This window comes from Camelus ferus, chromosome 34, assembly GCF_009834535.1.
Source record: "Camelus ferus isolate YT-003-E chromosome 34, BCGSAC_Cfer_1.0, whole genome shotgun sequence".
NCBI classification, from domain to species: Eukaryota; Metazoa; Chordata; class Mammalia; order Artiodactyla; family Camelidae; genus Camelus; species Camelus ferus.
In genome coordinates, this window is record NC_045729.1 from 16830187 (window position 1) to 16857147 (window position 26961).

At 51.5% G+C, this 26961-nt stretch overlaps 2 protein-coding genes across 13 annotated transcripts in view; one reads left to right on the forward strand and one right to left on the reverse strand.

The window, feature by feature from the left end:
* SCNN1A (sodium channel epithelial 1 subunit alpha) overlaps window positions 1–26961 on the forward strand; it is a 91900-nt gene that overhangs the window by 52480 nt on the left and 12459 nt on the right. For 2 of the 12 annotated variants that reach the window (XR_004317075.1, XM_032472870.1), the window contains exons 5-6: window positions 16367–16513; window positions 18471–18840. Coding sequence is in view for 11 of the 12 variants with exons in the window: in XM_032472870.1 (XP_032328761.1) it covers window positions 16367–16513; window positions 18471–18840 (517 nt within the window). In the remaining variant the exon portion in view is untranslated. Of the gene's footprint in view, window positions 1–12092; window positions 12513–13365; window positions 16335–16366; window positions 16514–16580; window positions 17790–17915; window positions 18286–18470; window positions 18841–26961 lie in introns of those variants that run through there. The other 10 variants (XM_032472871.1, XM_032472873.1, XM_032472874.1 and 7 more) reach the window with 10 other exon arrangements.
* LTBR (lymphotoxin beta receptor) lies at window positions 3426–9657 on the reverse strand. The gene is given in 11 exon segments (XM_032472889.1): window positions 3426–4320; window positions 4674–4902; window positions 5467–5492; window positions 5763–5870; window positions 7797–7888; window positions 8024–8120; window positions 8488–8640; window positions 8719–8812; window positions 8814–8845; window positions 9081–9177; window positions 9294–9657. Coding segments are annotated over 11 exon segments (1287 nt in total). The 5' UTR covers window positions 9411–9657; the 3' UTR covers window positions 3426–4078.

Here is a 26961-nt window from a genome sequence, read left to right on the forward strand (position 1 = left end):
CAAATGTTTGACAGCAATACTCCCACATGTACAAAACAACATAGGTTATTGTTGTAGAATTGTTTTTAATAGTAAAGACCAGTAATTAATTAAAAATCCTCAAAGGGATCTAGCTAAATGATGCAGCCATACAATGGGCTACTTCTTACAGATATGAAAATTAATGAGGACGTTTTGACAACACTATGACATTATGGCCAAGCCATTTTGGTAAATGATGAAGGCAAGGAGGAAATATACAAAGAATATGCTACCACTTGCAGAAAAAAGGAGGAAAGGAATATATGTATGTATATTTGCTTGAATGTGCATAAATCACCTCTGGAAAAGGGTCAGAAACAATAACATTGGTTACTTCCAGGGAAGGGACCTTGATGGTTGATGGATCAGAGTGAAAGAGACATTTCACCATTTACTCTCAGATACTTTTTGAATTTTGAGCCATGTGAATAAATTACCTACTCCAAAAGAGGAAATAAAGTTATAACTTTAAAAAAAAAGAAAAAAGGAAAACTTGACTTACTGTGATTGACACAAATGGCGACTTGTTTTTTCTCTCACAAAAAGAAGCCCAGAAGTAGGTGCTCACTGACTGTTGGTTCAGTTGCTCAATGATGTCTCACAAACTAGGTTTTTACTTTTCTTCTAGGACTTCCATCTCAGAGAACTAGCTTTTTAGCTCCATGTCTTTTCCTCATGATAGCAAGATGGCTGCCACAGCTCAGGAATCGTGTCCTCTCAAACATCCCCTACTCAAGAAAAAAGGGACAAGGAAAGCCAAAAACTTTCTCCTAATGATGCTTTTTGTCCTGGAAAGGAAGACTTCCCTGCAAATGTCGTTGGCCAGAATGGATCCCATGCTTATCCTGAACCAATCCCTAGCAGAGGGGAATGGGTTTACTGGCCCCTGGAATTGGGAGAAAGGCCCCTCTCTCCTGGTATCATGGAATCTCTGCCCTAGTATAGAAATAGGAGTCTGTTCCTAGGAAAGTTGCAGAAGTCTGTTGGGTAGGTAGCAAAAAGAGTCCACTCAGCTGTCCATGTGAATCGCTCCATCTTCTGAAAAGAGAAATTGTTAATTACTTAGAACTGCATACCCACATCTCCCACTGCTACACTCTACACTCAGCTACATCCGTCTCTCTCTGCCTTAGCCTCCCCCTGGCCTCCCTGCCCATGTTGACGTGGGCTGGATTCAGTATTGGCTTTCTCCTCCATGTGGTATAGGAGTGGAGTTCTCAAAAATAATATGGGACTAGCTGGATTCACTAGTACCTACCATTGTATCCAGTTCTGTCTTTTGAAGATAACAATCAAGAGGCTGTCTTCATTGGTTTTCTATCCGCTTTCATTGTAGACAGGAGCTCCTCTCTGTATGAAGTGTGTTCTGTTCATGTGTGTTGGAGCCTGTATTAACTCAGCACTGGTGATGTGAGGAAGATGGGAAATGTTATGGGCTGAACGTGAACTCATTTGTCGAAGTCACAACCCTCAGTACCTCAGACCACGGCTATATTTGGAGATGTGGTCTTCAAAGAGATAACTAAAGTGAGGTCCTTAGAGTTGGCCCTAATCCAGTATGACTGGTGTCCTTGTAAAAAGAGGAGATGAGGACACAGACACACACAGAGGGAAGACTACGTGAGGACACAGGGAGAAGACGGCCACTGGCAGGTCAAGGAGAGAGGCCTCAGAAGAAACCAACCCTGCCAACACCTCGATCTCAGACTTTGAGCCTCCAGAACTGTGAGAAAATAATTATCTGTTGTTTACACCACCCTGTCTGCAGTCCTGGGTCATGGCCACCCTAGCAAATTAATACAGGGATGTAGATTCCTAAATTTGAATGGTGTCACATGGGGCTGTGCCTTAGCACCGTTTCTTCAAAAATTATTTCCTCCCTTTATTTTGTTGGGAAAAAAATTTTACAAGGTTGGGTTTTTTTTTTTTATCAAAACACATTGGTGCAGTGAATAAGGAATCCCGTTGTCTGGTTCTAGCAGACAGCAAGAGCAGGAGGATTTAACTCTGCATCTGAATATACAGCTCGTATTATTTACTTCTCAAAAAAGGAAGTGGGATTCGAATACTTTCAAGGTCGACCTTAAATAACCCAGCCACTCAGCTGGATCAGACGACTCCTGGAGCGTGTGCTGTGTAGCCTCTGCACCTTGAGAAGCCCCAGCAACAGAACCGGAATCATAACACTAGACCCAGACGGTGGCCTTTTATGGAAGGAGCGGTCGGCCGGCGGCAGCTCCCCTCCCAATCCTTCAAGCTAGGATCGTCTCTACTGGACAGCATGGTAGATAAATCCTGGCGGCCCAAACATTCCCAAACAATAAGAGAGTTGAGAAGATTTAAAGTTCTTTTCGGGAAAAAAGAAAATAGAGGCATACTCGGAAATATTGTAGGTTCAGTCCCTGACCACTGCGATAAAGCCAGTCACACGAATTTTTTGGTTTCCCGGGGCATATAAAAGTTATGTGTACACTAGACTGTAGTCTGTTAAGTGTGCAGTAGCATTATGTCTAAAAACTAATGCACATGCCTTAATTTAAAACTACTTTATTGCTAAAAAATGCTAACCATTGTGGGGAGGGTATAGCTCAGTGGTACAGCGTATGCCTAGCATGCATGAGGTCATGGGTTCAATCCCCAGTACCTCCATTAAAAAAAATAATAATACAGTAAAATTTAAATTAAAAAAAATTCAGTGTACTTGCTTTAAAAAAAATGCTAACCATCATCAATAATGCAGGGTTGCTCCAATTTGTAAAAAAGTGCACTAAAGTGAGACACAATAAAGCAAGATATGCCTGCAAGACAAGAAGAAATAAAGTAAAAGTCATGTCGGCCACGATTTCTTCACCGGCAGAATGTGAGCCTCGCCTCTCACTTTGTGTCTAAAGCATATACCTTTCCCTTCATCCAGCTTTTGCCAAACACTTTTGCACTTAGCCTTGAGTCTGGGGGTTTGAGAATTGGCTGAGACTTAATGCCTACAGGATTTGCAGAAAAGTCTGATTATTTGAGGAAAACAGCCCATTTTACTTGTTCCAAGAAGTTCTGTAAGGGTGCGGTTGCAAAGTTTTTACCCAAGAGAGACTCATGGGTGCATGTCCCCACTGTGCCATTTGCAGTTGAACTGGGCAGGTGACTCCCTCTCTGGGCCTGTCTCCCCACTTGTTAGATGGGAATCATCATTGTAGCTGCCTTCTTGGGGTCTTGTGAGGGTTGCATAGGATGAGCTTGTACAGCATTGAGAACTCTGCCTGCCACACTGTATGCGATCGCTGGCCAGACTGTCATCACATGAATTCCATGCTGGCCAAACTGTTATCACTCGAATTCCATGTACCAGCCCCTCATAGAAATGCCTTGTGGAATTAGGGAACAGCCTTTCTCTATAAATCCCACGGAGATAAATGATCAATCTCTTCTTTATTTGCATGTGGTTACAATTTATAAATACACTCGCCACGTCCCTCCTCCTCCAAAACTTTCCCCTATACCTAGAACCCCACCCCAACCCCCGGTTATAAGGAGGTCACAACCTCTTTCCTGTCTAGGAAGGGAGGGGAGTGTGGTCCTCCGAGTCACTCCAGCCTCATGTAGGGTCCACCTTGGTCCGTGCGAAGTGTGGGCCCACGAAGGGCCTCTGAAGCTTGGGCATGAGCACCACGAATCTGCCAGCGGTCCTGGCGATGTCCTTGCAGTGACCACGTGGCTGGCTCCCTTCCGTGCCATGCTCGGGGTGTGGATGCCACTGGGGCAGCTGTTAGCGTCGCGTGCCCTGGCTGGGCCTGAAGCCGAGCTGGTGCAGCCCCAGGGGGCAGGGGTCTGCTGCGGAGTCTCAGGCCTGCTCAGGCGGAGGTGAGTCCTGCGACGGGCACGGTACACAGCCAGTGCCGGCCCTGCTCTCAGGGACATGTCTGAGGCCCAGCCCCTCAGGGTCCATCTCTCGGGGGCCCTACCCAGGCCCTCTGTCAGTCCTGTGTGGGTAGGGCAGCCTCCCTTCTCCTGGCTTCTCCCAGACTCCGTCAGGCGCGGGTGACAAATTGGGTCCTTGGCGCTGTCAGAAGGCGTGGCAGCCCCGTGTCTCCGTCTCGGCCAGGTGCCACGCTTTGCCATCCTCCTGGTAGGGCGTCGAGAGCCCAGGGGGGCCAGGGGCACCCTCTTCAGGGATGGGGTAGGGAGGCTCCGGGGGAGCTGGGGGGTCTCCGGGGCCCCGTGCTCCCCCCAGGACCGGCCCGTTGTAGATGTAGATGTTGCCGGTGACCGTCACAGACCCGCCAGTGACGTGAATGCCATTGGTACCTGTGGGAAGGGAGGCAGAGTGAGGGTGCGAGGGGGCACTGTTGAGGACGGAAGGCCTGTGTGCCCCCAGCACCGGACCCCGCTTCTCCAGTGCCCTCGGCTATCTCCCCTTTCCGCTGTCCCCCTCCGTCTGCTGTGGTTGCTTGATCTCTGCACTCCTTCCTCTGCTTCTGGGTTTTCTGTCTCTTCCCCACTTCTCTCTAGTCAGGACACTCTGGCTAGCTGTCTAAGTCTCCCCTTGACCCCTTTTAGTCTCCTCATCTCCGTCTGGCTCACACACTCTCTCTGCCCACCTTCCCTCCCACCCTGGCCCTGCCCACCCCCTCTTGTCCCTGTGCCGGCCCCAAGCTCACCGTGGGCCACCTGGCCTTGCTCTGGGATCTCAGCCTCCAGCTCCCTGGCCTGGCTCAGAGGACTCTGCTGTTGTAGCACCTCTTCCTCCAAACCTGGGTTTGGTGGGAGCCCAGCTGAGGCCGGGGTCAGTTCTCCAGAGGTGGACAGAAGTGGCTCTACCAGGTCAGGGACATATGGGTTGACCCTCGGGGGCTCCCAGCTTCCACCGGCAGTATTTGATTCCTCTCCCTGCAGGACAGAGGCCGAGAACTAACCAATGACATGGGCCTCAGACCTCATCTTTTTTTAATTCCCACACCCCACCCCATGCTTAGGCCACTCAGCCCGCTCCTCTGCTCCTCATCACGCTCCCTGCCTCAGGGCCTTTGCATGTGTTTCCTCTTCCCGGAGCACTTTCTCCTAGGTATCCCGAAGGCTGGCTCCCTCTTTTTTTTTTTCAATTTTTCTGCTCAAATATCTGCTGATCAGAGAGGCCCTCTCTGTTCACTCTAAGATTATATACCCCCATGCTCTGCCACTGTCACTCACTCTCCCCCTACCATGCTTTGTTTAGCAATTATCATCTCCTAATACGCAGTTGTTTAACTTTGTTTTTGCTCCACTGGTAGGTACTTTGTTTCGCTTACTGCTATTTCCACAGTGCCTCGAACAGGGCCAGGCACATGGCATGCTTGATAAATTCTTAATTGAATGAGTGGCTGGACACTGATGCTGCACCCTTATTCTGCCTGCCCCCACCTTGTTCACCATCCCCCTGTCCCCACTTGCTGCCCCCGCAGCCTTCCCCGTTACCTCGGGGTGTCTCTTGAGCAGGGATCCTGTAACAGAAAATGAAATGGCAGGCCTCAGACCCCCAGGCTCTCCTCCCCCACACCCCCCACCATGTGCTGCTGCCCTCCCTGGGCTCCCAGAAGAAACAGGCTATCATGACCCTTCTGTGCAGCCTCAGAAGAGGGGCTGAGGGAGGTGATGTCTAGTGGAGAGCAGGCGTTGGGCATCTTACGGGTAGGGGGGTGCTGAATACTCCCTCCAGCCCCCCTCCCCCATCCAGGTGGACAGAGATGCCAGGTCTGCATCCGGCTCCTTACCCAGCTTTCTGCAGAGGGAGGGGTGGCTCTTCCAGGTGCAGGCCAGCACGGTGATGAGGAGCAGCAAGGAGATGAGGGGAAGCAGGATGGTCAGCACCAGCATGGCTCCTGCCAGGACAGCAGACAGAGTGAGGCATGACGACCCCAGGAGGGCACAGGGCAAGGGAGGTAAGGAGCAGCTCTCCACTTCCCAGGCCACCCAGAGAAAAGGGGGACCAGCTTTCCCCTCCCAGCCACACTGCAGTTCCTAAAGGTAGAATTGGAGAAACTTCTCTTGGGTTTCAGAGAAGGGGGAGGAACTCATGACAGCCAGGAGAAGGTCCACCAGGTGGAGATGTTTGGGGCTGGTGCAAGTGGCCACCTGCCTGGGGACCAGCATGGGGGCAGTCTTGCAGGTGAGGACAGGCGCTTGGGCAGTTGGAATTGGGGGTGGGAGGCAGTCAGGGAGGGTGGGGCTTGAGGTTGCAAGCAGTCTCAGGCCACAGGGTAAATCCACATTTCTGTGGATGTGACCATCCTATAGAGACTCGTGGCTGTGGGAGCTGGGGTTGCCCCTCTGTAGTTGTGGAGTGTTTACAGAGGTGAGGGAGCTGGAGTTCTGGCTTCTGGACTCTGCCTGTGGCTGCCTGGAGGGAGAGCAGGGCTGCAAGGTCTCCACCTGCTGGCCCTCCTGGCCGGCGCCGGGAGGGGCGGGAGCAGGAGGCTAGGTGTTGGACCATGCAGCAGTGGGTAACTGCCAACGTCCTATGGGCCTCGGCGAGGCCACGGACACCACGGAGACTCCCATGCCTGTCACCTGTGTCCTCTATGCCTGAGGACGGTCAGGAGGACTTGGACACTTACATACCAGGAGTTTGCTCCTTCTGGTCCACTTAATTCTGCAGCCTGACGGAATGCAGAAGGGGAGACACGGGGAAAAACTACACCTAGAGTCTTGGATACCTGGGTTCCTACCCAGTTATGTGAATTTTTAAGTCATTTCACCCCTTTGATCACCAGAATTTTCATAGATAAAAAAGAGGAGATCAGCTTACATACTCTCTAAAATTCCAGCTCTAAGTTGCCCATCATCTTTGATACACAGTTAAAAATTACTAAGAGGATGTGGAAAATCTATGATAGAGTTGGATGAAAAATTAAGTTACAAACATTAAAACGACTCTACTTTTAAAAAAAATATTTTTTTTCCAGTGCACAGAAAAATGTCTGGGAGGATATATTCAAAAATGTTGAGCGGCTTTGCTTGCTAGGTGCCAGTTCTGTGGTGATGTTCAGCTTTGTTTATTGGCATTTTCTAATTTTCTGCAGTGTGCATGTATTACGGCACGTGCTTGGGAGGAAGAAAGACCTAGAACAGGTTTTCATAATACCAATTACCACGTGGGTGATCTTGGGCAAGACACTTAACCAACCCCTCTGGGCCTCAGTTTCCTCATCCAGTCAGGATAATAATATGACTATTTCATAGGATCATTAAGAGGGTTAAATGAGTTAGTGAAAATCAAGTGTTCACAGAGGGCCTGACACACTGGCTCTCAATAAATGGAAGCTACGATTATAAATACATGGTCATTTTAGCAAAGTTAATGAAATAAACTCCCCCTTGATTAATAACAACTATGGTCATTAGAAACATCTTGTGATCCTCTATGAGGTGAGGAAACCAGCAGCTCCACAGAAAAGATCAAGGAAGAGTCAAACGTGGAATCCTGTCTCCAATGATGGAAGTATGTGATCTAATACAGAGATATCAGGCCAGTAAATGGATTGTGCAGCAGATGGAGTGTCCAACACCATTATAGTGATAGCAGTTACAATTATATCTCAGTGTGGCCATAATACTATTTATAACTTACAAGTTTTATATATAATATATAGCTTTAAAAATGTGTGTAAGTAGAAATACTCCAATTTCTCTTTGAGGAACTTTTCTTCTCGCCTCAATTCTGACAGGAAAGGACTTATCTTTTCCCTATCTGTTTAGATGGTTGGAATTAGGGCATCTTCCCCGTCCCCGCGTCCCTGGCCCCTCACCTGGCATCTCGGGGGTCTCTGATGGATTTCTGCAGCTGGTGTCAGACTGGGCGGTGCCTGGTGCCGCCTCCACCAGGCCCTGGTCCTCACACCTGTGGAGGAAAGCACCCAGCTCAAGTGGGCTCTGGGCTGGAAGTGGGAGGCGGTCCTGTGGAGTTGAGTGTGGGGCAGGGTTGTCAGCAGCTGGGGCTGGGAGGGTGGGAGGCATATGGATGGGGCACACTCACCTGGTGTGGGGCTGGCAGCGGGCGCTGGGCGAGGAGGTGTTCTGGAAGTGCCCTGCCTTACAGGGAACACAGTTGCTGTCAGCCTCCCAGGCTTTATCTGGCAAGAGAAAGGCATGGCCAGCCAGGGTGAGCAGGCAAAGGGAGCCCAGCTGTGAGCTTCCTTTATGCCCACCAGGTGGCCCCTTCCCCGCCCACCCACCCCACTCTGTAGCTTGCACCGTTCCTGATCTGTACTTTGTCCTGGCTTCCCCAGGGCTGGAAGGACCCCTGAGCCCTGCACCACCCCAGTTCCAGGTCCCTGCAGGTCCCTTCTGTGGGCCTTTCCCAGGGAGGGAGAAGAGGCGTTTTATACCACAGAGAACTAACTGCCTGGGGGCTCCCCGTGGACCCAGCATTATGCCTGCCCCCTGTTCAAGATCACCCGCCCATCCTCCTCCTCACCCTCTGCCCCAGTGACCTCTGACCTCTGAGCTCAGCTTCGGTGCCAGGTGGGCAGTCAGAGAGTGGCTCGCAGTGTACACACTCAGAGTCCCAAAAGACGCAGAACATTCCTGGCCGGCAGCGGCAGCGGGTTTTGTCTTTGCTAGTGCAAGGCGTGATCTCCACGAAGCCCAGCACTGGCGGGGAGATGGAGGGCTCAGCGGAGGGGTGCGCTCCGGGAGATCCCAGCCCCAGCCCCGGCACACCCCACTCACTCTGGTCACAGGGGCGGCACAGCTGGCAGAAGGAGAGATGGTTCCAGTGCTCGTTGTAGGAATTTTCGGGGCACGTGGCACAAACCGTGTCCTGGCCGATGGCTACATTCAGCTGAGACGTGCGTGCCTAGGATGTGAGCGGGGCAGCAGGAGTGTCAGGGGCCTGGGGTTCCGCTGGCACCTCTGCCGCTTGCTGTGTGACCCTGGGCCTGTTCCTCCGGACTACATAGGAGGGACGGCCAGTGTTTCTCACTCTAAGTCTGCCAGCTGTCTCTCCTGGGAGCCGGTGTCTGCCTCCATTCTGAGGCAGTGAGATGGGCTGGAGTCCCCTGTAACCCACCTCTCTGTCCCCGGCCTCTCACCTGGGGGGCAGCGGGAGCAGCAGACCTGATGCTTGGACTCGTAGTACTGCTTTTCCTGGTCCTGGCAGGTCTTGTTCTCCGTGCGGTATGGGGGCACCTTAAAGGGGAGATGGAGTGGGGGAGAATTAGTCAGGGGTCAGCTGAGAAGGGCAGAGGGACGACAGAGAGGGCTGCCCAGACCCCTCTCCCCTAGCCAAGCCCGCCTCCACCCACCTGCACAGGCCCCTCCCTCACCAGCGGGGGCTGGGATACTGCCAGGAGACCACCGAGGCCCAGGATGAGTGGCCCCCAGGCCAGGCCGCAGTGGGAGGTGGCCCAGGGCAGGCGCATGGCGGCCAGTTGGCCAGCCGATCAGATGGGTGGAGGCCTGGGAGGAGGGTGGAAGGCCTGGATGTCCCGGGCAGTGGTGGCAGCAGCTTCCTGAGCCCAGGGGCCAGGACAGGACTGGGGCTGACGTGCCCCCCGGGGCCGGAGCGGCCGGGCCTGGCCTGGCCTCCAGGGCTCCAGCGCCGGGCTCAGGAAGTGGGAGTGGAGCGGCGGCCGCTGGGCGGGGACAGGGAGCGCTGGGAGCTGAGGCGGCTGTCGCAATAGCAATCGGGAAGAGGAACAGGCTTGGCTGCCCCGACGCAGGGCGGGAGGGGACGGCCGGGAAAGCACGTGAGGGCAGCAGGGCCGGAACCGGGCCTCCTCCCTTCTTCGGAAGCCTGACTGGAGAGGAGGACGCAGGCACAGACCAGGCTCAGCTGGTGGGAAAGGGCAGCAGAGCCAGCGGATGGTCCTCGGATGGGCCCTGGAGAGCCAAGCTGGGGCGGAGCTGACCTGGGAACAGATGGCGTTCCAGACAGGCACCAGATCCAAAAAATGGAGGGGCCTGGGACAGTCAAACTTGGAGGTCTCTCGAGAGACCCTCGGAGAGCCTGGGACAGCCAGCCAGACCAGCATCTGGGAAGCAGCAGTCCAAGTTGGAAGGCTGTCTAGGCTCCCGGGTTCCCACCCTGTTGTGTGACTTTTTAAGACAAACTATAAAAGAGTCACAAGCCAGCCAGCCCTCCCATCCCTGACCCAACCCAGCCCACACATTATTGTACACAGGTCACCTATGAGTCCCTCCAGAGGGTGCAGAGGCCCCTGCTCCCCATCCTCAGAGAACGTGGAGCACGTGTATGCCGTGTTCCCAGGAGCAGGGCAGCTGGGCTGGGGCTGGGCAGCCACTGCCCTCAGTCCCGGCCTCTCACCCAGAAGCCTTTGAACCCCTTTGAACTGGAGGCAGCTGGCAGCCCACCAGTCCAGCCCCCTCGCCTTAAGAATGAGGAGACAAACCAGGTTGCCAGGTAGACAAGACTAGGATCCTAGGAGGGCTTGGTCTGGTCCCTGCTGTCTTGCTTCCCCCCATTTCCCTGCAAGCTATTAACAGCACCCCACTGTGCCCTATGCCAGTCTCTCTGGTTGCCAAGTTTCTGTGCTCCTGGCTAACTACTAACTGTCCTTGAGGGTCACTAGGGCTCTGGAAAGCACCCCACCCCAGGCTGCACAGCCCCCACGCAGGCTGCTCCCCATGACCCCAGCTCGCCATCTGCTGCAACGGCCTGCCCTGAATCTGTAAGTCTGGCTCCAGGAACTTCATACAGAGTCCAGCACAGACCGCGTGTCCAGCACATATTTCTGGACTATATGGGTTTATGGCTCCTCCATGTCTCATAGCCAGTCCATGGCAGAGCCAGCCTAGAGTCCAGGGGTCCTGAGTCTGGGTCCCAGCTCATTCCAGCAACCACACTGCCTCCTTGTGACTCAGGAATGCCTCTCTAGGCATGAGGGGCTGACTTGCTGTCTTGAGGGAGGTCACCTGGGCACCATGCACACCTCCGCCCTGGAGGGCCCTGTTCAGCGTACATCCTTAATCTGTTTGCTCTGACTGGCTGGACCGGCTCCTAGTGGAGGAGCTGGGGTCCTGGTCAGGAGTGTGCCCAGGAGTGGGGCTCACAAAAGGGTGAAGGGGCTTGTCTGAGCTTTAGATACACCTCTCTCCTCTCCTGCTGCAGGCCTAGGACAGGCACTCTGTTGGCCAATATCCGGGCCAGCCTAGGAAAAGAAGAAGTGTCAGAACATCATACACTGCTCAGGTCAAGGGAGTGGAGGGTTGGGACTGGATGCAGCACTGAGCTCTTAAATGCACAAAGGTCTGTGTGCTTGGTAGCCTTAGGTCCCTTATCCTTTTCCTAAAATTAAAAAAAATTCTTTTAATTGAAATTTATTTGATTTACAATATTGTATTAGTTTCCAGTGTATGGCAAAGTTATTCAGTTGTATATATATTTTTTCAGGTTGTTTTCAATTATAGGTTATTATAAGATATTAAATATCATTCCCAGTCCTATACAGTAAATCCTTGTTGCTTATCTATTTTATGTATTATTTTTTAGATTCCATGTGTATTATTTGTCTTTCTCTGTCTGACTTACTTCACTTAGTATGATACTCTCTATGCCCACCCATGTTGCTGCAAATGGCAATGTTTCATTCTTTTTATGGCTGAGTAATATTCATATATATATATAAATATACATACACCATGTCTTCTTAAACCAATCATCTGTTGATGGGCACTTGGGCTGTTTCCATGTCTTGGATATTGTAAATTGTGCTGCTATGAACATTGGGGTGCAGTATGTTTTTGTGTTTTCTGGTCATACACCCAGGAGTGGGATTCTGGATCATATGGTAGCTCTATTTTTAGTTTTTTAAGGAATCTCCATACCTTTTTCTATAATGGCTGCACCAAACTACATTCCCACCAACAGTGTATTATTATTTGTAGACTTTTTGATAATGGCATCCTGACAGGTGTGAGGTGACACCTCACTGTGGTTTTGATTTGCACTTCTCTGATAATTAGCGATGTGGAACATCTTTTCATGTGCCTGTTGACCACCTGTATGTCTTCTTTGGAAAAATGTCTATTTAGGTCTCTTTTTTTCTTTTTATTATGGAAATTCACATATAATACATACACAGAAGAGGAGAAAACAGTACTGTGAACTCCCAGCTTCAACTCAGGTGGGTCTTACTTCTTCCATAAAACCCTCCACCTCTCTTCTAACCTCCTCTCAATTATTTTGAAGGAAATTCCAAACATATGTCATTTTACCAGAGAATATTTCAAGATTTTACTCAAAGACAGGGAAGAAGGGATCTTCTTTTTTTAATTGATGTATAAGACATATAAACAGTGAACTGCTGAAAGCACACTAATCTTATGTATACAGGTCAATGAACTTTCGCTTTTATATATTCCAGTGTCTCTCTCCAGAACACTTCCTGCACCCCAGAATGTTCCTGCATGCCCTTTCCAGGCAAAGCTCCCTGCTTCACAGGTGGGCACCATTTCGATCCTTTTCAATTCCAGCTGGCTGAGCCACAGCCTTTTTTCTGCTGCCAATGTCATGCTGTCCCTTCAGCCTTCAAGGACTCTCTGGGTCCTACAGAAAGAGCCCTAAGATCTGGACTTTAATCCTGACCCCACCACTTCACCTCTGTGGGCCTCTTTTTTTGTGCCAAATCAACTGCTGGTTTGCTTGCTGATCTGATCTGTTTTCCACCTTTCCCCGGCTCTGTTCTGCATCACTACTGGGAACTACATTTCCCAGAGCCCCTTTCCCTCTGGCTTTCCCACAGTTTCAGCCAATAGGAAGACAGGTGGGTAGAGGACAGGTAGGTGGGAAGAGGGAAGAAGCAGGCTTTTTCTCCGCCTCTCTTTGCTCTCAGACCTTGCCTGCAGTTGGCTGTGTCAGCTGTGTTTCCTCCTTTTCTCCTTCCACAGTCCCATCTCCTACCAGGCAGCCCTTACTATTTCGTTCCGGTCAAATAGCTCTGGAGGTTTCCGAGTCAGTGATGATGCATTTGTAAGGTGCTCCTTCCAGCCTGGATTTGTAGCTGCTTCCTGCTGTGCTCTTTTCGGGGCTGCCTTGCTTTCTCCTGTTGGCTTCTCAGCTCTTCCATCAACCATGTACTGATTTCTTGTGTTAAATTTCCTCCACTTGAAAGACTTAAGACTGTTTCTTGTTTCTGGACCATGACAGACAAATCTTATTAATATTAAGATTAATATTTCTATAATTATTATATTAATAATTATTATATTATTATATAATATATTATATTAATATTTCTATACATATTAATTATTATGTCGGCCCAACGTTCTCCAGGAGGATGAGGAGGTGAGGGGTCCGTGAACCCTTCACGGGCAGGCATTGCCTCCGATTCTTCCCTCTGTGTTTGTTACCAGCTCCTTGAGGATTTGCTGATTTCCACCGGGCAACACCAGACGGGGACAGAGTGCCGCGGAGACGCCCAGCGTGTGTGGGAGGGAGGCCCTTCTCCGGGCCCCTCCAGAGGGGCTTGCCGGGAGGTGCTTCCTCCCGGAGGCCCACGGGGAATCCAAAAAGGGGTTGGTGGGAAAGGGTTCTTCTAACTACTCTTCTTTCTCCCCTCTTCCCCACAGGGCTCTTAGCCAACTGCTGCGCTTGGAGCGGGTCTGGCAAATGCTGAGAAATGTATAATTGATGAGGTCATCTTTCTCCAGAGCATTTGCACTGGGGACACTCGCTTAGCCCAGTCGTTCTCATCAGGGGTGACTTTGCCCCTCAAAAGACATTTGGCAATATTTGGAGGAATGTTTTTTTTGGCCAGGGAGGGAGGTAATTAGGTTTATTTATTTAATTAAGAGGAGATATTGGGGATTGAACCCAGGACCTCCTGCATGCTAAGCATGTGTTCTACCACTGAGCTGTACCCTCCCCCTGCAGGAAGTTTTGATTGTCACAATTCAGGGGGTGCTATTGGCATCTAGTAGGTCGAGGCCAGAGATGCTGTTAAACATCCTACAACACACAGGATAACCCTTACAACGAAGAATTATCCAAATGTCAACAGTGCCAAGGTTGAGAAATCTGGACTCAACCCAAAGGAATAAACGTCTAATGGTGAATGTCTAGGCACCCTGCCAGGTGACTGAACTAAGAGTGACAGGGAAGGGTTTTCTGGAGCATCATGTTAGATTAAAGAGAAAATCATGCCATATAAATGCAGGTAAAAGAATCACTGTTTTCCACAGTGGGGAGCCCAACGTGGAGAAGCTAATTAGCTCTAAGCAGCAAGAATACAGAGTTACATTTAATTGAATGACTCAGTTTTACCCTAGAAAGTCTTGAAACTGAAATGAAAAAAGTGAAGGAAATTTAGATAAATTAATAAACCACAAATTAATAGGTTATCAGAGGACATTAGGATGTTGGATGTTTCGAGGATAGCACATCGCTCTCCGTCAAAGAACACCTTGGGTCTTACTCAAGATGCTAATTCTGTTGTCTTCTGCAGAGGGGAGTCAACAAATAGTGGCCACTAGGCACTGGGGCCACCTGGCAAGTAAGCCTAGTGCCTGTCCTCATAATATGATCCGTGTGTGCGGAAACACACACATACACATATGCACACACGCACACACTGGGGTATGAGCATCCGGCAGTGAGTGCCGTGGTGAGTTCTAAACAAGGCTCTCTCCTGGAGCTGGGGGGGGGGGGGAGTGACCATTTCCATCCTCTCCTGTCCCCAGGGGAGGAAAGGGCAGGAAGCCCCTCCTCCGCAGCAGACCCTCCAGTCTCACCTCTCTCCCTGAAGCTTTTGCACATTTTAGGGCCAAACCACAGGGTTAGAGGTTGGCTGGCACTGGGAGGGGATGGAAGGACTGGGGCTCTGCGAGAGGCCAGGGGAGCTTCCAAGACAAAGTCTGCAAGGCCCGGGTCCCCCACAGAACAGGACTCTACTTCTCTGGAAGTCAGGGGAGCCAGCACTGAGCTTGGAAAGGGGAGGCTCAGCTCTCAGTCTGACCCTCCCCACCTAACTCCTGGGTGATGTGGGCAAGTCAATTTCCTTCTTGGAGCCTCAGTTTCTTCATGTGTTAAGCAAGGGGCTAGATGCAGAGCTAGTTGGAAAGGGCCTTTGTGGCCAACTGGGCTGCCTGACATCCCCCACCCCCCACCCCCTGGGACCCAGAGAGGTAAAGTGTCCTTTTCAAAGTCACATAGTTTAAAGGCCAAAATGGAAGTCACAGAATAATGCCTATAACATGGTCCCATTTATTTAAAAAAAAACCTATATATTTTGTTTTTAAAAAATACATGTGGGTCTATAAAGCACACACAAAAAAGACACAGGCGGACACAAATGACCCCTAGGCCGAGGGGTGGGAAAGGATAGGGACCAAAGGAGGCTTTTATTGTTCTGTAAACTGCTGCGTTGTTGGAAAATTGTGTTGGGACACAAATGTGTTCAGGTATTTATTTTTTCTGCACCTTAAAGGTAATATTTCTAATGGAGCTATGACACAAGTGCAGGGCTCAGATTTCTATTTTTCTCACAATAACAAGCTTGCTCTGGCCCATTCCAGATCTGGAATGCTGCTGTCTCTAAGCTGCCGCACCCTGGCAGGTGCTCTGGGGACACGGCTCTCTGGGCTCAGCCCAGCCCAGGCCTCGCCACCCTGCTCACACAGCCCTTGAGAGGAAAACTGCCTGCTGTGCAGCCTTGAGCCAGTGGTTGGATTTCAGGCACCAGCCAGAAAATAGAAAAGGCAGGGAGGTTCCTCTCTGGTCCTCTGAGATGGGACAGGCAGTACCCCATCTATAGATAGGATGTCCCTTGGGAAGGTGGAGACCGTGGAGAGGATTTCTCACAGAGCCTGAGAGATAATCCAGGACCCAGATGGCTGGTGAACCCGTGGACTTTGTGTGCAAGTGTGTCAACCGCCCTGGCTTTCAAAACCAGGTGCAGGGGAGCCCCAGGTCCCTGTGAGTCTGTGGCTGGCCTGTCTCAGGAGGTACGAGGAAAGCCCTAAGCCGACAAAGCCCCCCTCCCCCGCCCCCGGGAAGATTTCTGCTTCTGTTCTTCACTCTGCTGCTGCTTGGCTTTGTGTCCACAGAAAACTGGCTTATCTTTGCAGAGGGCAGTTTCTTTATATGGAAAATGAAGAAAAAGTCAGCCTTCCCCTTCTAAGGGGAGATGTTCCCAGCACATGTCAGGGAGGCAACGGGACAGGTTTGGAATCCTGGGAGACAGCAGCTCTCCCTTTAAGAGGCCACAGGGGACAGCCTGCCCAGAGAGGAAGCCACAGATGGGGCTGTACCCTAAGCTCATGCTGTTTCTCAAGACCCAGCTGAGATGCTGCCTTCTCCGGGAAGTCTTCCAGAGTCTCCTGGGGTGAGTACCTCTTCCTGCTTCCCTCTCCCCAGGCTCCCTGAGCACCTGGTTCCCACCTCTGTCACTAAGATCCTCGCCTTATGACATCATGATATCGCAGGCCTGTCCTCTCCCATCTGGCTACATCGGCGCTCAGGCTGGGCCCGAGTCCGCACATCCCAGGCCTGTTCCTCCAGGAGGTGAGAGAAGCCAGGGAACTTGCGAGGCCACGGTGGCAGACCTCTTGCCTGAGCTGTGTGCTTGGGTCTCTGTGCCTCCTGGACCCTCTTTGGGGGCCTGAATTTCTGACCCTTCCCCCTTCACTGCCTGCTACTTCACCCTTTATTATTTTGCTGGATTGTTTGGGGCAGAGATTTTGGAGGAGAAACACTTTTCCTTCCTCTCAGGGCTGATATAGACTTGGGCCGGGCCCAGCCTCTTCCTCCTGATCCCCCAGCACGGCCCACATCCCTCCCTGCCTCCTCAGTGCCCGCTGTCCCTGATCCTCCCTGGGCTCCGGGGCTCTGCCCAAGTGCCCTGCCTGGCCCCTGCACTGCCTCCCTCGGTGCACACATTCCTGCAACCCCGTGACCACAACAGGGGACGTTACACTTTCCTGGCCTGGCAGCCAGTGGTGTGAAAAAGAACACAATGTCCTGGGGCCCCGCCCAGCCCCCAGCTCCACCTGGGCCCCTCCCTGGCTCCCTGGGCTGGCCAAGGTAAGGGTGGCGGTGAGGAGTCATGAGGGAAGAGGATGGACCAGCTAGGACAGGTGGAGGGGGCTCTGGGACAGGGAGGTGCTCCCACTTCAGCAAGTGGGGAGGAAACTGGCAGATACCGCTTCTCCTTCCTCTCCAAGACCTGGGGATGAGGCTGACCTAGGTCTCCCCTGGAGGGATCCCCCAGGGAGGAACCTGACTCCTGGAAGCCCACTTAGGGAGTCCCAGCTCTCCTGCCTGGAAGAGGGGACTCCCTTTGGGGCTGGCTCTCTCCTCCTCATCCTCCTCTCTCTGCCCCTCCTCCATCCTTCCCTCATACTCCTTCACCCTGTCCTCCTCCATCCATCTCCCTTTTCCTGTCTCCCCTGTTCTTCTGGTCCCCCCACCTTAGTCTTACACATCCTGCTTGTCCTTTTCCCTAGCTTTGCCCTCCTGGCTCTGTCTTTAGGACCCTTCTCCTGGTCCAAGACCTCTGGCCCTCGCCTGCCATTCCATCTCCTGGTCTCCAGGCCTGCCAGGTCCCCATCACTGCCCAGGCCCTGACTCTTCTTCTGCCCCCTCTCTCCTTCCCCAGTGCCCGTGCTCCCGGTCACCTGCCCTCAGGAGCCCTCCTCCCACTGTTGAGCTCTCAGCTCTGACTCCGCCTCTGCCCCTCCCCCTGCCTGCCCCGCTCACCTTTAATTGAGATGCTAATGAGACTTCTGTCACTTCCATCCCCTGCCGGCCGGCGGGCGGGCTCCGCCACTGCACCTGTCAGGTGAGGGGGAGGAGAGGCTGGGCTGCCAGATTCAACTGGAAAGGAACCAGTCTCAGTCCAGCCACAACCTGAGAGCGGGCAGCAGGAGGCAGCCCAGACCTCTCCGAGCTCGGCAGTCCCTGGGACAGAGAGGGAGTCAGGACACAGCCCTAGGTCAGGGCCAGAGACCGGAGGGGAGAGGGGGCAAGGTGGGGAGGCAGATGAAGAGAGGCAGGACCAGAGAGCCTGGCACACGGAGAGGAGACAGGTAAGGAGGAAGACAGCTGAGAGAGACCCACAGAGAAGGATAAGTCAGAGAGAGACGGAGAGAGAGGAGCTAAGACACAGAGATCCCTGAGGAAGAAGAGGGAAGAAAGACTGACTAAGCCGGCTGACTGACTGCAGTGGGGACAGGGAGGTTCTAGGACACAACCCAAAAGGTGGCCTTATCAGGGAAGCAGGGAAGAGGCCACTCCAGGGAAGCCCGGCTCCAGCTCTTCTGCCGGGACTCCAGCAGGTCAGCGGGCTCCTGGGCAGGGAGGAGAGTTGCGGGGAGCGGTGGGAGAAGGTGGGCTCAGGGTGGGATGCGAACGGGCTGAGGGCCGGGCCGGGGGCAGCCTCGCGCTGGGCTCGCGATGATGGAGGCGGAGAGCTCCCAGGGCCCAGAGAGCAAGCCTGACCCTCCCCCTCCTCCTCCCCAAGCAAACCAAGGCCTCATGAAGGGGGACAAGCGTAAGGAGCCGGGGCCAGACCCCGAGCCCGCGGCCCCCCAGCAGCCCACGGAGGAGGAGGAGGCCCTGATCGAGTTCCACCGCTCCTACCGAGAGCTCTTCGAGTTCTTCTGCAACAACACCACCATCCACGGCGCCATCCGCCTGGTGTGCTCCCAGCACAACCGCATGAAGACGGCCTTCTGGGCCGTGCTCTGGCTCTGCACCTTCGGCATGATGTACTGGCAGTTCGGCCTGCTGTTCCAAGAGTACTTCAGCTACCCTGTCAGCCTCAACATCAACCTCAACTCCGACAAGCTCGTCTTCCCCGCCGTCTCCATCTGCACCCTCAACCCCTACAGGTCAGTCTCCTTCCGCCACTCCCCCAGAGCCGCGGCCGGGGCCTCAGAGGGGACGGGGTGCCCACCGGGCGGGCAGATGCTCAGAGCCAGGGGTAGGCGGCGGCACTCCTGTCTGGACCAGACCTTCCTTTGGGCGGGATAGGAAGCCTGGACCTGCTGGACCCTCCCCAGTGCCTGAGGCTTCCCCAGAGCGTGTTTGTTGGACCGACAGTCCTCTCTTCCATCCCTGCAAGTCCTCTTTCCTTCCTGCAAGTGGGAGGGAGCGCTGATGAGGTCAAGATGCTGATAACTCCAGAAGGGCAGGTAGAGATCACCCTCTCCTCCCCGCCAGGAGATGAATCTGATGGAGATTCTGCAATGAGGCCGTGGCAGGGGCTGTGGGGGTGGGTGGCGGGGGCTGGCGAGGGCTGGACCCTGGTATGTTGGTCTTGGTTTAGAAGGGCAGTTCGTTTCTGGGGGAAAGCAGTGGGAGGTGGTGGCAGAGCAGTACAGGAGCCTGGAGGCTGGGGGTGGAGAGTCACAGAGCCAGGAGAACAGGACAGAATAAAAGCAGCCCTGGCCAGACTGTTCCCCCAAAGGCCCCAGGTGACCCTGCTGGGCTGCACAGTTCACCTGCCCAGGTGCCTGACTTATGTGCTTGGGTGTGTCCAGAAGTTTTGGGTTTCGTCACTTTTCTCTGCCAATTTTTGCTCATGGAGCCCAGGGTGGGGGAAGGGTAATTGTGGAGCTAGGTGTTTACACTCACATTTTCTGTGCATTCACGCCGGCATTCCGCACCTTGAGATCAGTCCGCTGCAGGCCAGACTCGGTGTTAGGTACCTGGCAAATGGGTTTATCAATAATTCCTACAATTGTCATTAAAGGCCAGGTACTTGGCTAGGTGTTGGCAGATAAAATAAGATGGAAGAGATAGGCATATAAACAAATAACTTACGCACACCGTGATAAGTATAAAAAAATTGCGAGTTATAGGTTTCTGCCTTCAAGGAGTGTAAGATTTATGACCGTGTGTGTGTGTGTGTGTGTGTGTGTGAGAGAGAGAGAGAGAGAGCGATGGCATGAGTGTGTGGATGAGCAAACAGATAGGGTATGCGGGCCATTGTGGTGCTTGGAATTGGTCACATCTGGGGGGTGGAGGCCCCCCCATGCATACTGTCCAAAGGTGTGTTGTGAACTAGTGAGGGCTGGGACGCCCTGTCCTGCAGAGAAAAGATTGCTGGGCCATTTCACTGATTGCTGGGCCATTTCACTGGTGGTGAAACTGGGATTCAAAAATCACGCCTATCACTAGGAGCTAGTGCGTCCCAGGGCAGGCAAGCAAGCAAGCAAGCAGGCAAGCAAGCAAGCAATCAAGCAAGCAAGCGTGTTTGATTCCCTGGCAAGGTCCCGGGTGCGGGGCCAGTTACTGAAAAGCTGCCTCAGGCACCAGATGCTGTTAAGTACCTCACAGGCATTTCCTCTCATTCTCCCAACAATTCAGGCATTTCCTTAAATTCTCAAGGCAAGTATTATTATTATTCCTACTTTACACTTGAGGAAATTGAGGCAGAGAGAGATTAAGGCACAAGGTCATAGAGGTAGTGACAGCGGTGACTCATCCTCTGCCTGACCACAAACCTTTGCCTCTTTTTTTTTTTTTTTTTTTTGAGGGGAGGGGATTAGGTTTATTTATTTAATTACTTTTAAAATGGTGGTACTGGGATTGAACCCAGGGCCCCGTGCATGCTAGGCCCGCGCTCTCCCCTCCCCCTCCCCTGCCTCTTCTTAACACCCAAGATATGGACGGGGAATAAGTGGAGTTTCCACTCAGATGCTTACATCTCATTCATTCCTGGGCTTGCTTTTATACCCCCTTGCGGGCTTCTTTCTCTCCCCCTGGTGCCCATGGCTTTGCTTCCCTTCTTCCCAACCTCGGGCGCTCCTCAGCCCTAATCTTTCCCCCCTTCCCCCATCCCTCCTCCCCCGGGGCCGTGGTGTAGGGGAGGGGCGGGGGCAGCCCTGAGCCTGCAGAGAGGGGAGGGACAGGTAGTAGGTTCTCAATAAATATTTGTGGTTGAAAGATGTGGGTGAAAGATGGAGGGCAGGGGTGAATCTGCCGAGGTCTGCAGGTTTTCCAAGGCTCTGCTTGGGGCAGGGCCCTGGACAGTGGTGGAAAAAGCTCCAGGGAATGAAAACCAGAGCCCTGACCTCTGGGGCCAGCAGGCTGGGAGGCAGCTGTCCACACAGCAAAAATCCCTCCTGCACAGGGGCTGCTGCAGGACTTAGTGGGGAGAGAACACAGCAACCTGGAAGGGAAGGGAGTCCAGAGGGCTCCTCAGCGCTGCAGAGAGGTGTCAGACACCTACTGTTTGTGTTCCACCCGGCGCTGGGTGCATAAGGAGCACTATCTCATTTAATCCTCTCAAGTCCATTCTGGTAGGCATGATTATTCTTTCCATTTAGCAGATAAGAAAATGGAGGTGGAGTAATTGAGCAGGGTCAGCAAACAATAAAAAGACAAAAACAATGATAATGGCTAACACTTGTATAGTATTTAATGTGTGTCAAACATAAATGAAAGTTGTATATTAAAATTATTTACTCTTCACAACAGACCTCTGATGTCAATACCAGTATTACCCCCATTTTCTAGATGAGGAAACTGAGGCCCAGAGAAGTTAAGTAACTTGCCCAAGTTCACACACGTAGCTGGTGGTGAAACTGGGATCCAAAAATCACCCCCCTCACCTAGGAGCTAGTGCATCCCAGGGGTAGCAGCTGGGTTAGCAGCAACCAAGTGAGTTTGATTCCCAAGCTCTTTCTCCCACTGCACTTTAAGGAGGGGCCCTGCAAAGGCGTCCAGGGTTGGCGGGCTGGTGGGAGTCCATGGGGAAGAGCAGCTGGAGTCAGGGAGGAGGGAGGAGGGGAGGTGTCCAGGCTGTGGGTTCCTGTTCCAGGAGAGAGGCGGCGGCAGGCGGTTTGCAGACAGGTAATGTAGCCCGGTGGGTGGTGACTTGAGGGTGAATCACGCTGCTGGCTGGCAAGGGTGCTGGGGGCAGAGGCGAGGTGAGCTGAGTGACTCGTTGGGGCAGCAGGGAGTAGGTGGAAATCAGTGGATGAAAGAGGAGCTGGCGAGATAACTGGAGTGGGGCCAAGTCAGACCGGAAGCCCACCTGCTGGCAGCTGGGCAGGCGCGATGGTGGGTAGAAAGAGGGGGTTCTGGCTTTCTCTGTAACTGACTGGGATAGGGAACAAGGCTGAAGACCTTCATACTGAGCAAGGAGGTGCTAAGAGTCCAATGTGAACGGTCAGCCACAGCAGTCCCTTTCTTTCTGGTTAACGAAAAGCTTTCTCACCAAAGGGAGAGGTCCAGCCTTATCCACATGCACAGGAAACCAGAGCCCAAGAATGTCGTTTTCGTCCAGTCCTGGAGGGATTTAGGCTGGTCCTAAGGAAGAGCTTGGCATTCTATTTTGGTTTGGGGGAAGGTCTTTAGCATTGTATAACAGCTTATTTGATAATTGCCTTGTCCCTCCCAGAAGAGTTGGCATTCTTTAACAGCAAAGAAGGTCATGGAATCTTCTTCCCAGACATGGCAGAGCAGGGGACATGGCAGCAAGGAGAGGGGCAGTTCCCCAAAGAGAGAAGTTGCCTTGAGGGAGGGGAAGGCTCTGAGCCAGGCCATTCATCCCTGACCCTGCTGGGGACACCCTGCAGAGCGGGCTCTGCATTGGCAGGCCTGGCAGGGACAGAAAGCCCGGACTCAGAGCTAGCAACCCCCGCCCACCCAGTGATGAACTCCTCAGGCCAGGAACCTCACTACCTCTGGAGCAGCTATTGCTGGAAAGTTCTTCCTCAGGTAAAGCTGCACCTTATCTTGTGGTAACTTCTACCCTCCGGTTGTGGTTCTGTGTCTTTGAAGCAACTCTAAAGATACCTCCTTCTTTGCCCGATGGCTATCAGCTCAGGTGCACCCAGGACAGCAGTAACCATGCTGCAGATTGCAGAGTCCACTATCGCAATCTGATCTTCACAGCCAGCTTGCTGGTGTAGGAGGGAACTATTGCCCCAGAGTCAGGTGGGAAGACGGGGGCTCTGAGAACCTGAAGGCTTTGCAAAGGTCACCCAGTTGTTAGGTAGAGAAGTCAGAACTGGAATCTGGTCTTAGGCTCCACTTTTGCTAAGACCACAAAGCCACAGGGAAGATGGGTGGCAGGCAGGGCTCCTGTGTCTCCTTAGCTTTCTCTTCTCCAACAATCGGTTACTATTATTGTTCTTATTAAAGAACAGTAATGCCAGTAAAAACAACAGTAGCAGTTACACAGTATCTACTCTGCCAGATCTTTTTCTTAGTACTTTTCATATGTTAATTCACTTACTCTTATTACCAGGCTGTGTAGCTGGTACTAATAACACTCCCATTTTACAGATGATGAAACAGAGGCACAGAGAGGATAAGGAACTTGTCCAAGGGTAACCATCTAAAAAGTAGTGAGGTTAGGAAATGAGCACAGAAAACTGATTAGAACTTAGTTCCTATGACTTTTCCTTGGGTAAAATGGGTTAGAGCTCTCAGCACCCTGGTTGCCCACCCTCTGAACAATCATTGGTTGGTGAACATCTATTGCTCTCAAAATGTCCCAGCCAGGAATGAATCCACATGTGATCTGAGAGTTCAGAACCGACTCAGGAAGGGTGGACTCTGTCCTAAGGCGGTTACAGGGAGGCGCTGCTTGCAGAGCACCTGCCTTGAACACACTGGTTACAGGCTGAGCTCGGAGCAGCCATGAGGGGAAGTACTCCACTGGGATGGTGTGTGCACAGTCCCCGGGGGACAGGAGGCACTGAGATGTAGAGGAGAATGGGGCTGGGGGAGGGGCAGAGCAAGGGAAGTCCAGGCTTCTAGGTGGTCCCTGGAGGAAGGAAGGAGCAGGCCGGGTCCCCAGATGCACACTGGAAGGGAAGGAAGCTGATGAGTTTCTGGTGCCCATTCTGCCTAGTACTTCCAGGATGCTCTACTGGGGGTCCTTGGGTGGGTGGGATGGGGACCTGGGCATGCATGGGCTCTTCTGTGAGAGGCAGCCTCTCTGGGGACAGAGGGAGGATGTGGAAGAGAGTAGGGGTATCAGCATCCATATCTCCCAGCGTCCCTGACCCTGCCAGTCTGTCCCCAACAGAGAAGAAGGGCTGGAGGGGAGACAGCCAGGGGAGATGGGAGAGGAGATTTTGCTGACTGATCTCAAGTGCTTCAGAGCCTGGAGAGGGAAGAAGTGGAGAAGCAGGGGCCATGAAATCGGACAGGCTTGGGTTCAAATGTTGACTCCAGGACTTCCTGGCTGAGTGGCCTTGGGGCAAGTTGCTGGTTGGTGGGCCTCAGTTTCCTCAACTGTCAAATGGAGACAGTAATGCCTGCCTGATTAAACTGTGCAATGGTTCACCCATCCTCAAATGTAGGGATGTCTGCCAGAGTGCATGGGAGTGAGTGTCGTGATTGTGACCGGGGTAGGGGTTCAAGGTTAGCAGGGCTGGACTGTCTGGCAGCATTCTTCATCCCTCTCCAGCCCTGGTCTTCTCTTGCCAGAGCCCCCCTGCTTGCAGGGCAAGATCTGAGCCATCGGCAGGTCTTCCGCAGTGGTCAGGTCTCTTAGCTCTAGGTGTCGACTGCAAGGGAGGGAGAGATTTCTTTACTGAAGGGGTGATGTGGGACTACGTCTTCCTGCCCTAAGCCAAAAAAGAGGAGAGAGGTCGACTGAGGGAGTGAGGGTGCTCTGTATGGAGCCTGGCTTCTTCTGGAGGACTTGTCACAGGGTGGAGGATGGGGGGCTCGTCAGAGGAAATAACTTCAGCCAAGTTGGGGGACCTGGATTCTTCCTACATGGCATGAGAAAGACGCTTCTGTTTCCTGGGTTTCAGGCTCCCTTCTGTGTCTTCCTGATATTCAGTGACATCTTTGTGTCTCTGAATTAATTTGTGTCATTTAATCTTCTGAGAGCTTCATGAAGGTAGGCAGATCTAGAGCTATGCCCATTTTACAGATGAGGAAACTGAGGCTGATATTCAGAAAGGCTGGATTACTTACCGACATTACACAGCTGGAAAGTGTGCGGCTGGAGCACCAGGACACACATCCAGGTACCTCTGGCTCAGTTCTCTTTCTGGGGTACTACATTGGCCACCTAGAATAGCCAGAGGGAGCAGGAACAGAATGGGGGGCAGTGTGATGGCCAGAGTATTTTCTGACCCATTTGCTGGCCAGGTGACCCTTGAACAAATGCTTCAGATTTTTCGCCTATAAAAGGGAATGACCACAGTATTAACTACCAGTGGCTAGTAGCATGTGGAGTTACACTGAAGATTAAATTAAATAACGGACATTCTAATACCACAGTGCCTGGCTATAGTAAGTGCTCAAGAAATACTAGTTATTACTGCCATTCTTTTAATGACCAATAACAAACAAATCTTTCAGAATGTCAAACACACACCTTCGACCTGAGCTACATTTTCTCCTGTAGCGAGAGGATGCGGGGCAGCTGGCTAGCCTTTAATGAGAGAGAGAAGGGAGGAGGACGGTAAGGATGTGGACTAGGCAGTGGTTAATGCAGCAGCACGTTAGGACCCCCTGGGGCTCTTGTGAAAACAGCTTTGTTTGGGCCCCACCCAGTCTTCTCAAACCCGACTCTCTGGTGAGTGAAGCCCTGCACTGAAATTCAACTTATTCTTTAGTTGAGGCAAATTTATGTACAGTAAAATGCACAAATCTTAGGTGCTCCTTGAGGCTGGGCAATCAAGGTATTGAACATTCCCAGTAGCAGGTGTCCCTTTGTAGTCAGTTCCTCTCCCTCTCCCGTTACCCTTTTCTGACTTCTGTCACCATCAATTAGTGCTTTTCCTGTTCTTAGACTTCATATAAATGGAATCATACAACATGAGTTTTCTTGTATGTGTGTCTGGTTTACTGTGCTTAACTTAATGTTTCTGAAATTTTTTCTTTTTTGTCTGTATGAGCCCCTTTTGATCGCTGAGCAGTATTGATAGACATTTGGGTTGTTTCAAGCTTTTTTGACAAATATGAATAGGCTGCTATGAATATTCTTGTACAAGTGTTTATGTTTTTATGGCTCCTGGGTAAACAGGTAGGAGTGGAATTGCGTCAAATATCCAGAAGGGTCTTAAAGTAGATGTATATTTAACTTTATAAGAAACCACCAGTGGTCCTCCAAATCAGTTGTTCCATTCTAGACTCCCATCAGCAGCAATTCTAGCTGCTCCACACGCTTATCAGTATTTGATGTTGACAGTCTCTTGGTTTTAGCCTAATAGATGTTTAATGGTACATCATTATGGTTTTAATTTGCATTTATCTGAGGACTAATTATGTTGAGTAACTTTTTATGTGTTTAATGACCATTTGTATAGTTTTTGGGCTCATTTTAAAAACAATTTGTCTTTTTCTTGTTGACTTGTAAGAAGTTTTTATATTTCAGGATTTATTCCTTATTTTTTATTCCAAGAGATTTTGCCTAGCCCAAGATCTTGAAGGTATCTTCTATGTTTGCTTCTATAGTCTTTATGTTGTGAGTTTTTGTGTACGGACTAAGGTAGAGGTTGCTGTTCTGTTTTGTTTTGTTTTTCATACAGTATCCAGTTGTTCCAAAACCATCTGTTTTTAAAAAATTATTTGCCCCATTGAATTGAATTGCTTTGGTGAAAAATCAGTTGATCAGACATGTGCAAGTTTATTTCTGGACTCTGTTCTGTTGCTCTGCTGTCTGTCCTTACATAAGTACTACACCGTTTTGATTACTGTGGCTTTCTAGTCTTAACGTCAGGTAGAGTCAGCCCTCCAACTTTGCTCCTCATTTCCAAAATTGATTTGTTTTAGCATGATTTTCATTGTACAGGTCTTGAACATCTTTCATTAGATTTATCCCCAGGATTTGATATTGTTTATGCTATTTAATATGTTGTTTTGTGATTTCATTTTCTAATTTTTGTTGCTAGCATGTAGAAATACAATTAATTTTTGTATATTGGTTTTGCATCCTACAATCCTGTTTATTATCTGGGTGTTTGTTTTGTTTGGGTAGATTCTATCCCTAAGGCCCTGCTACTCCAGACTTTCAGGATGGTAATAGGCCC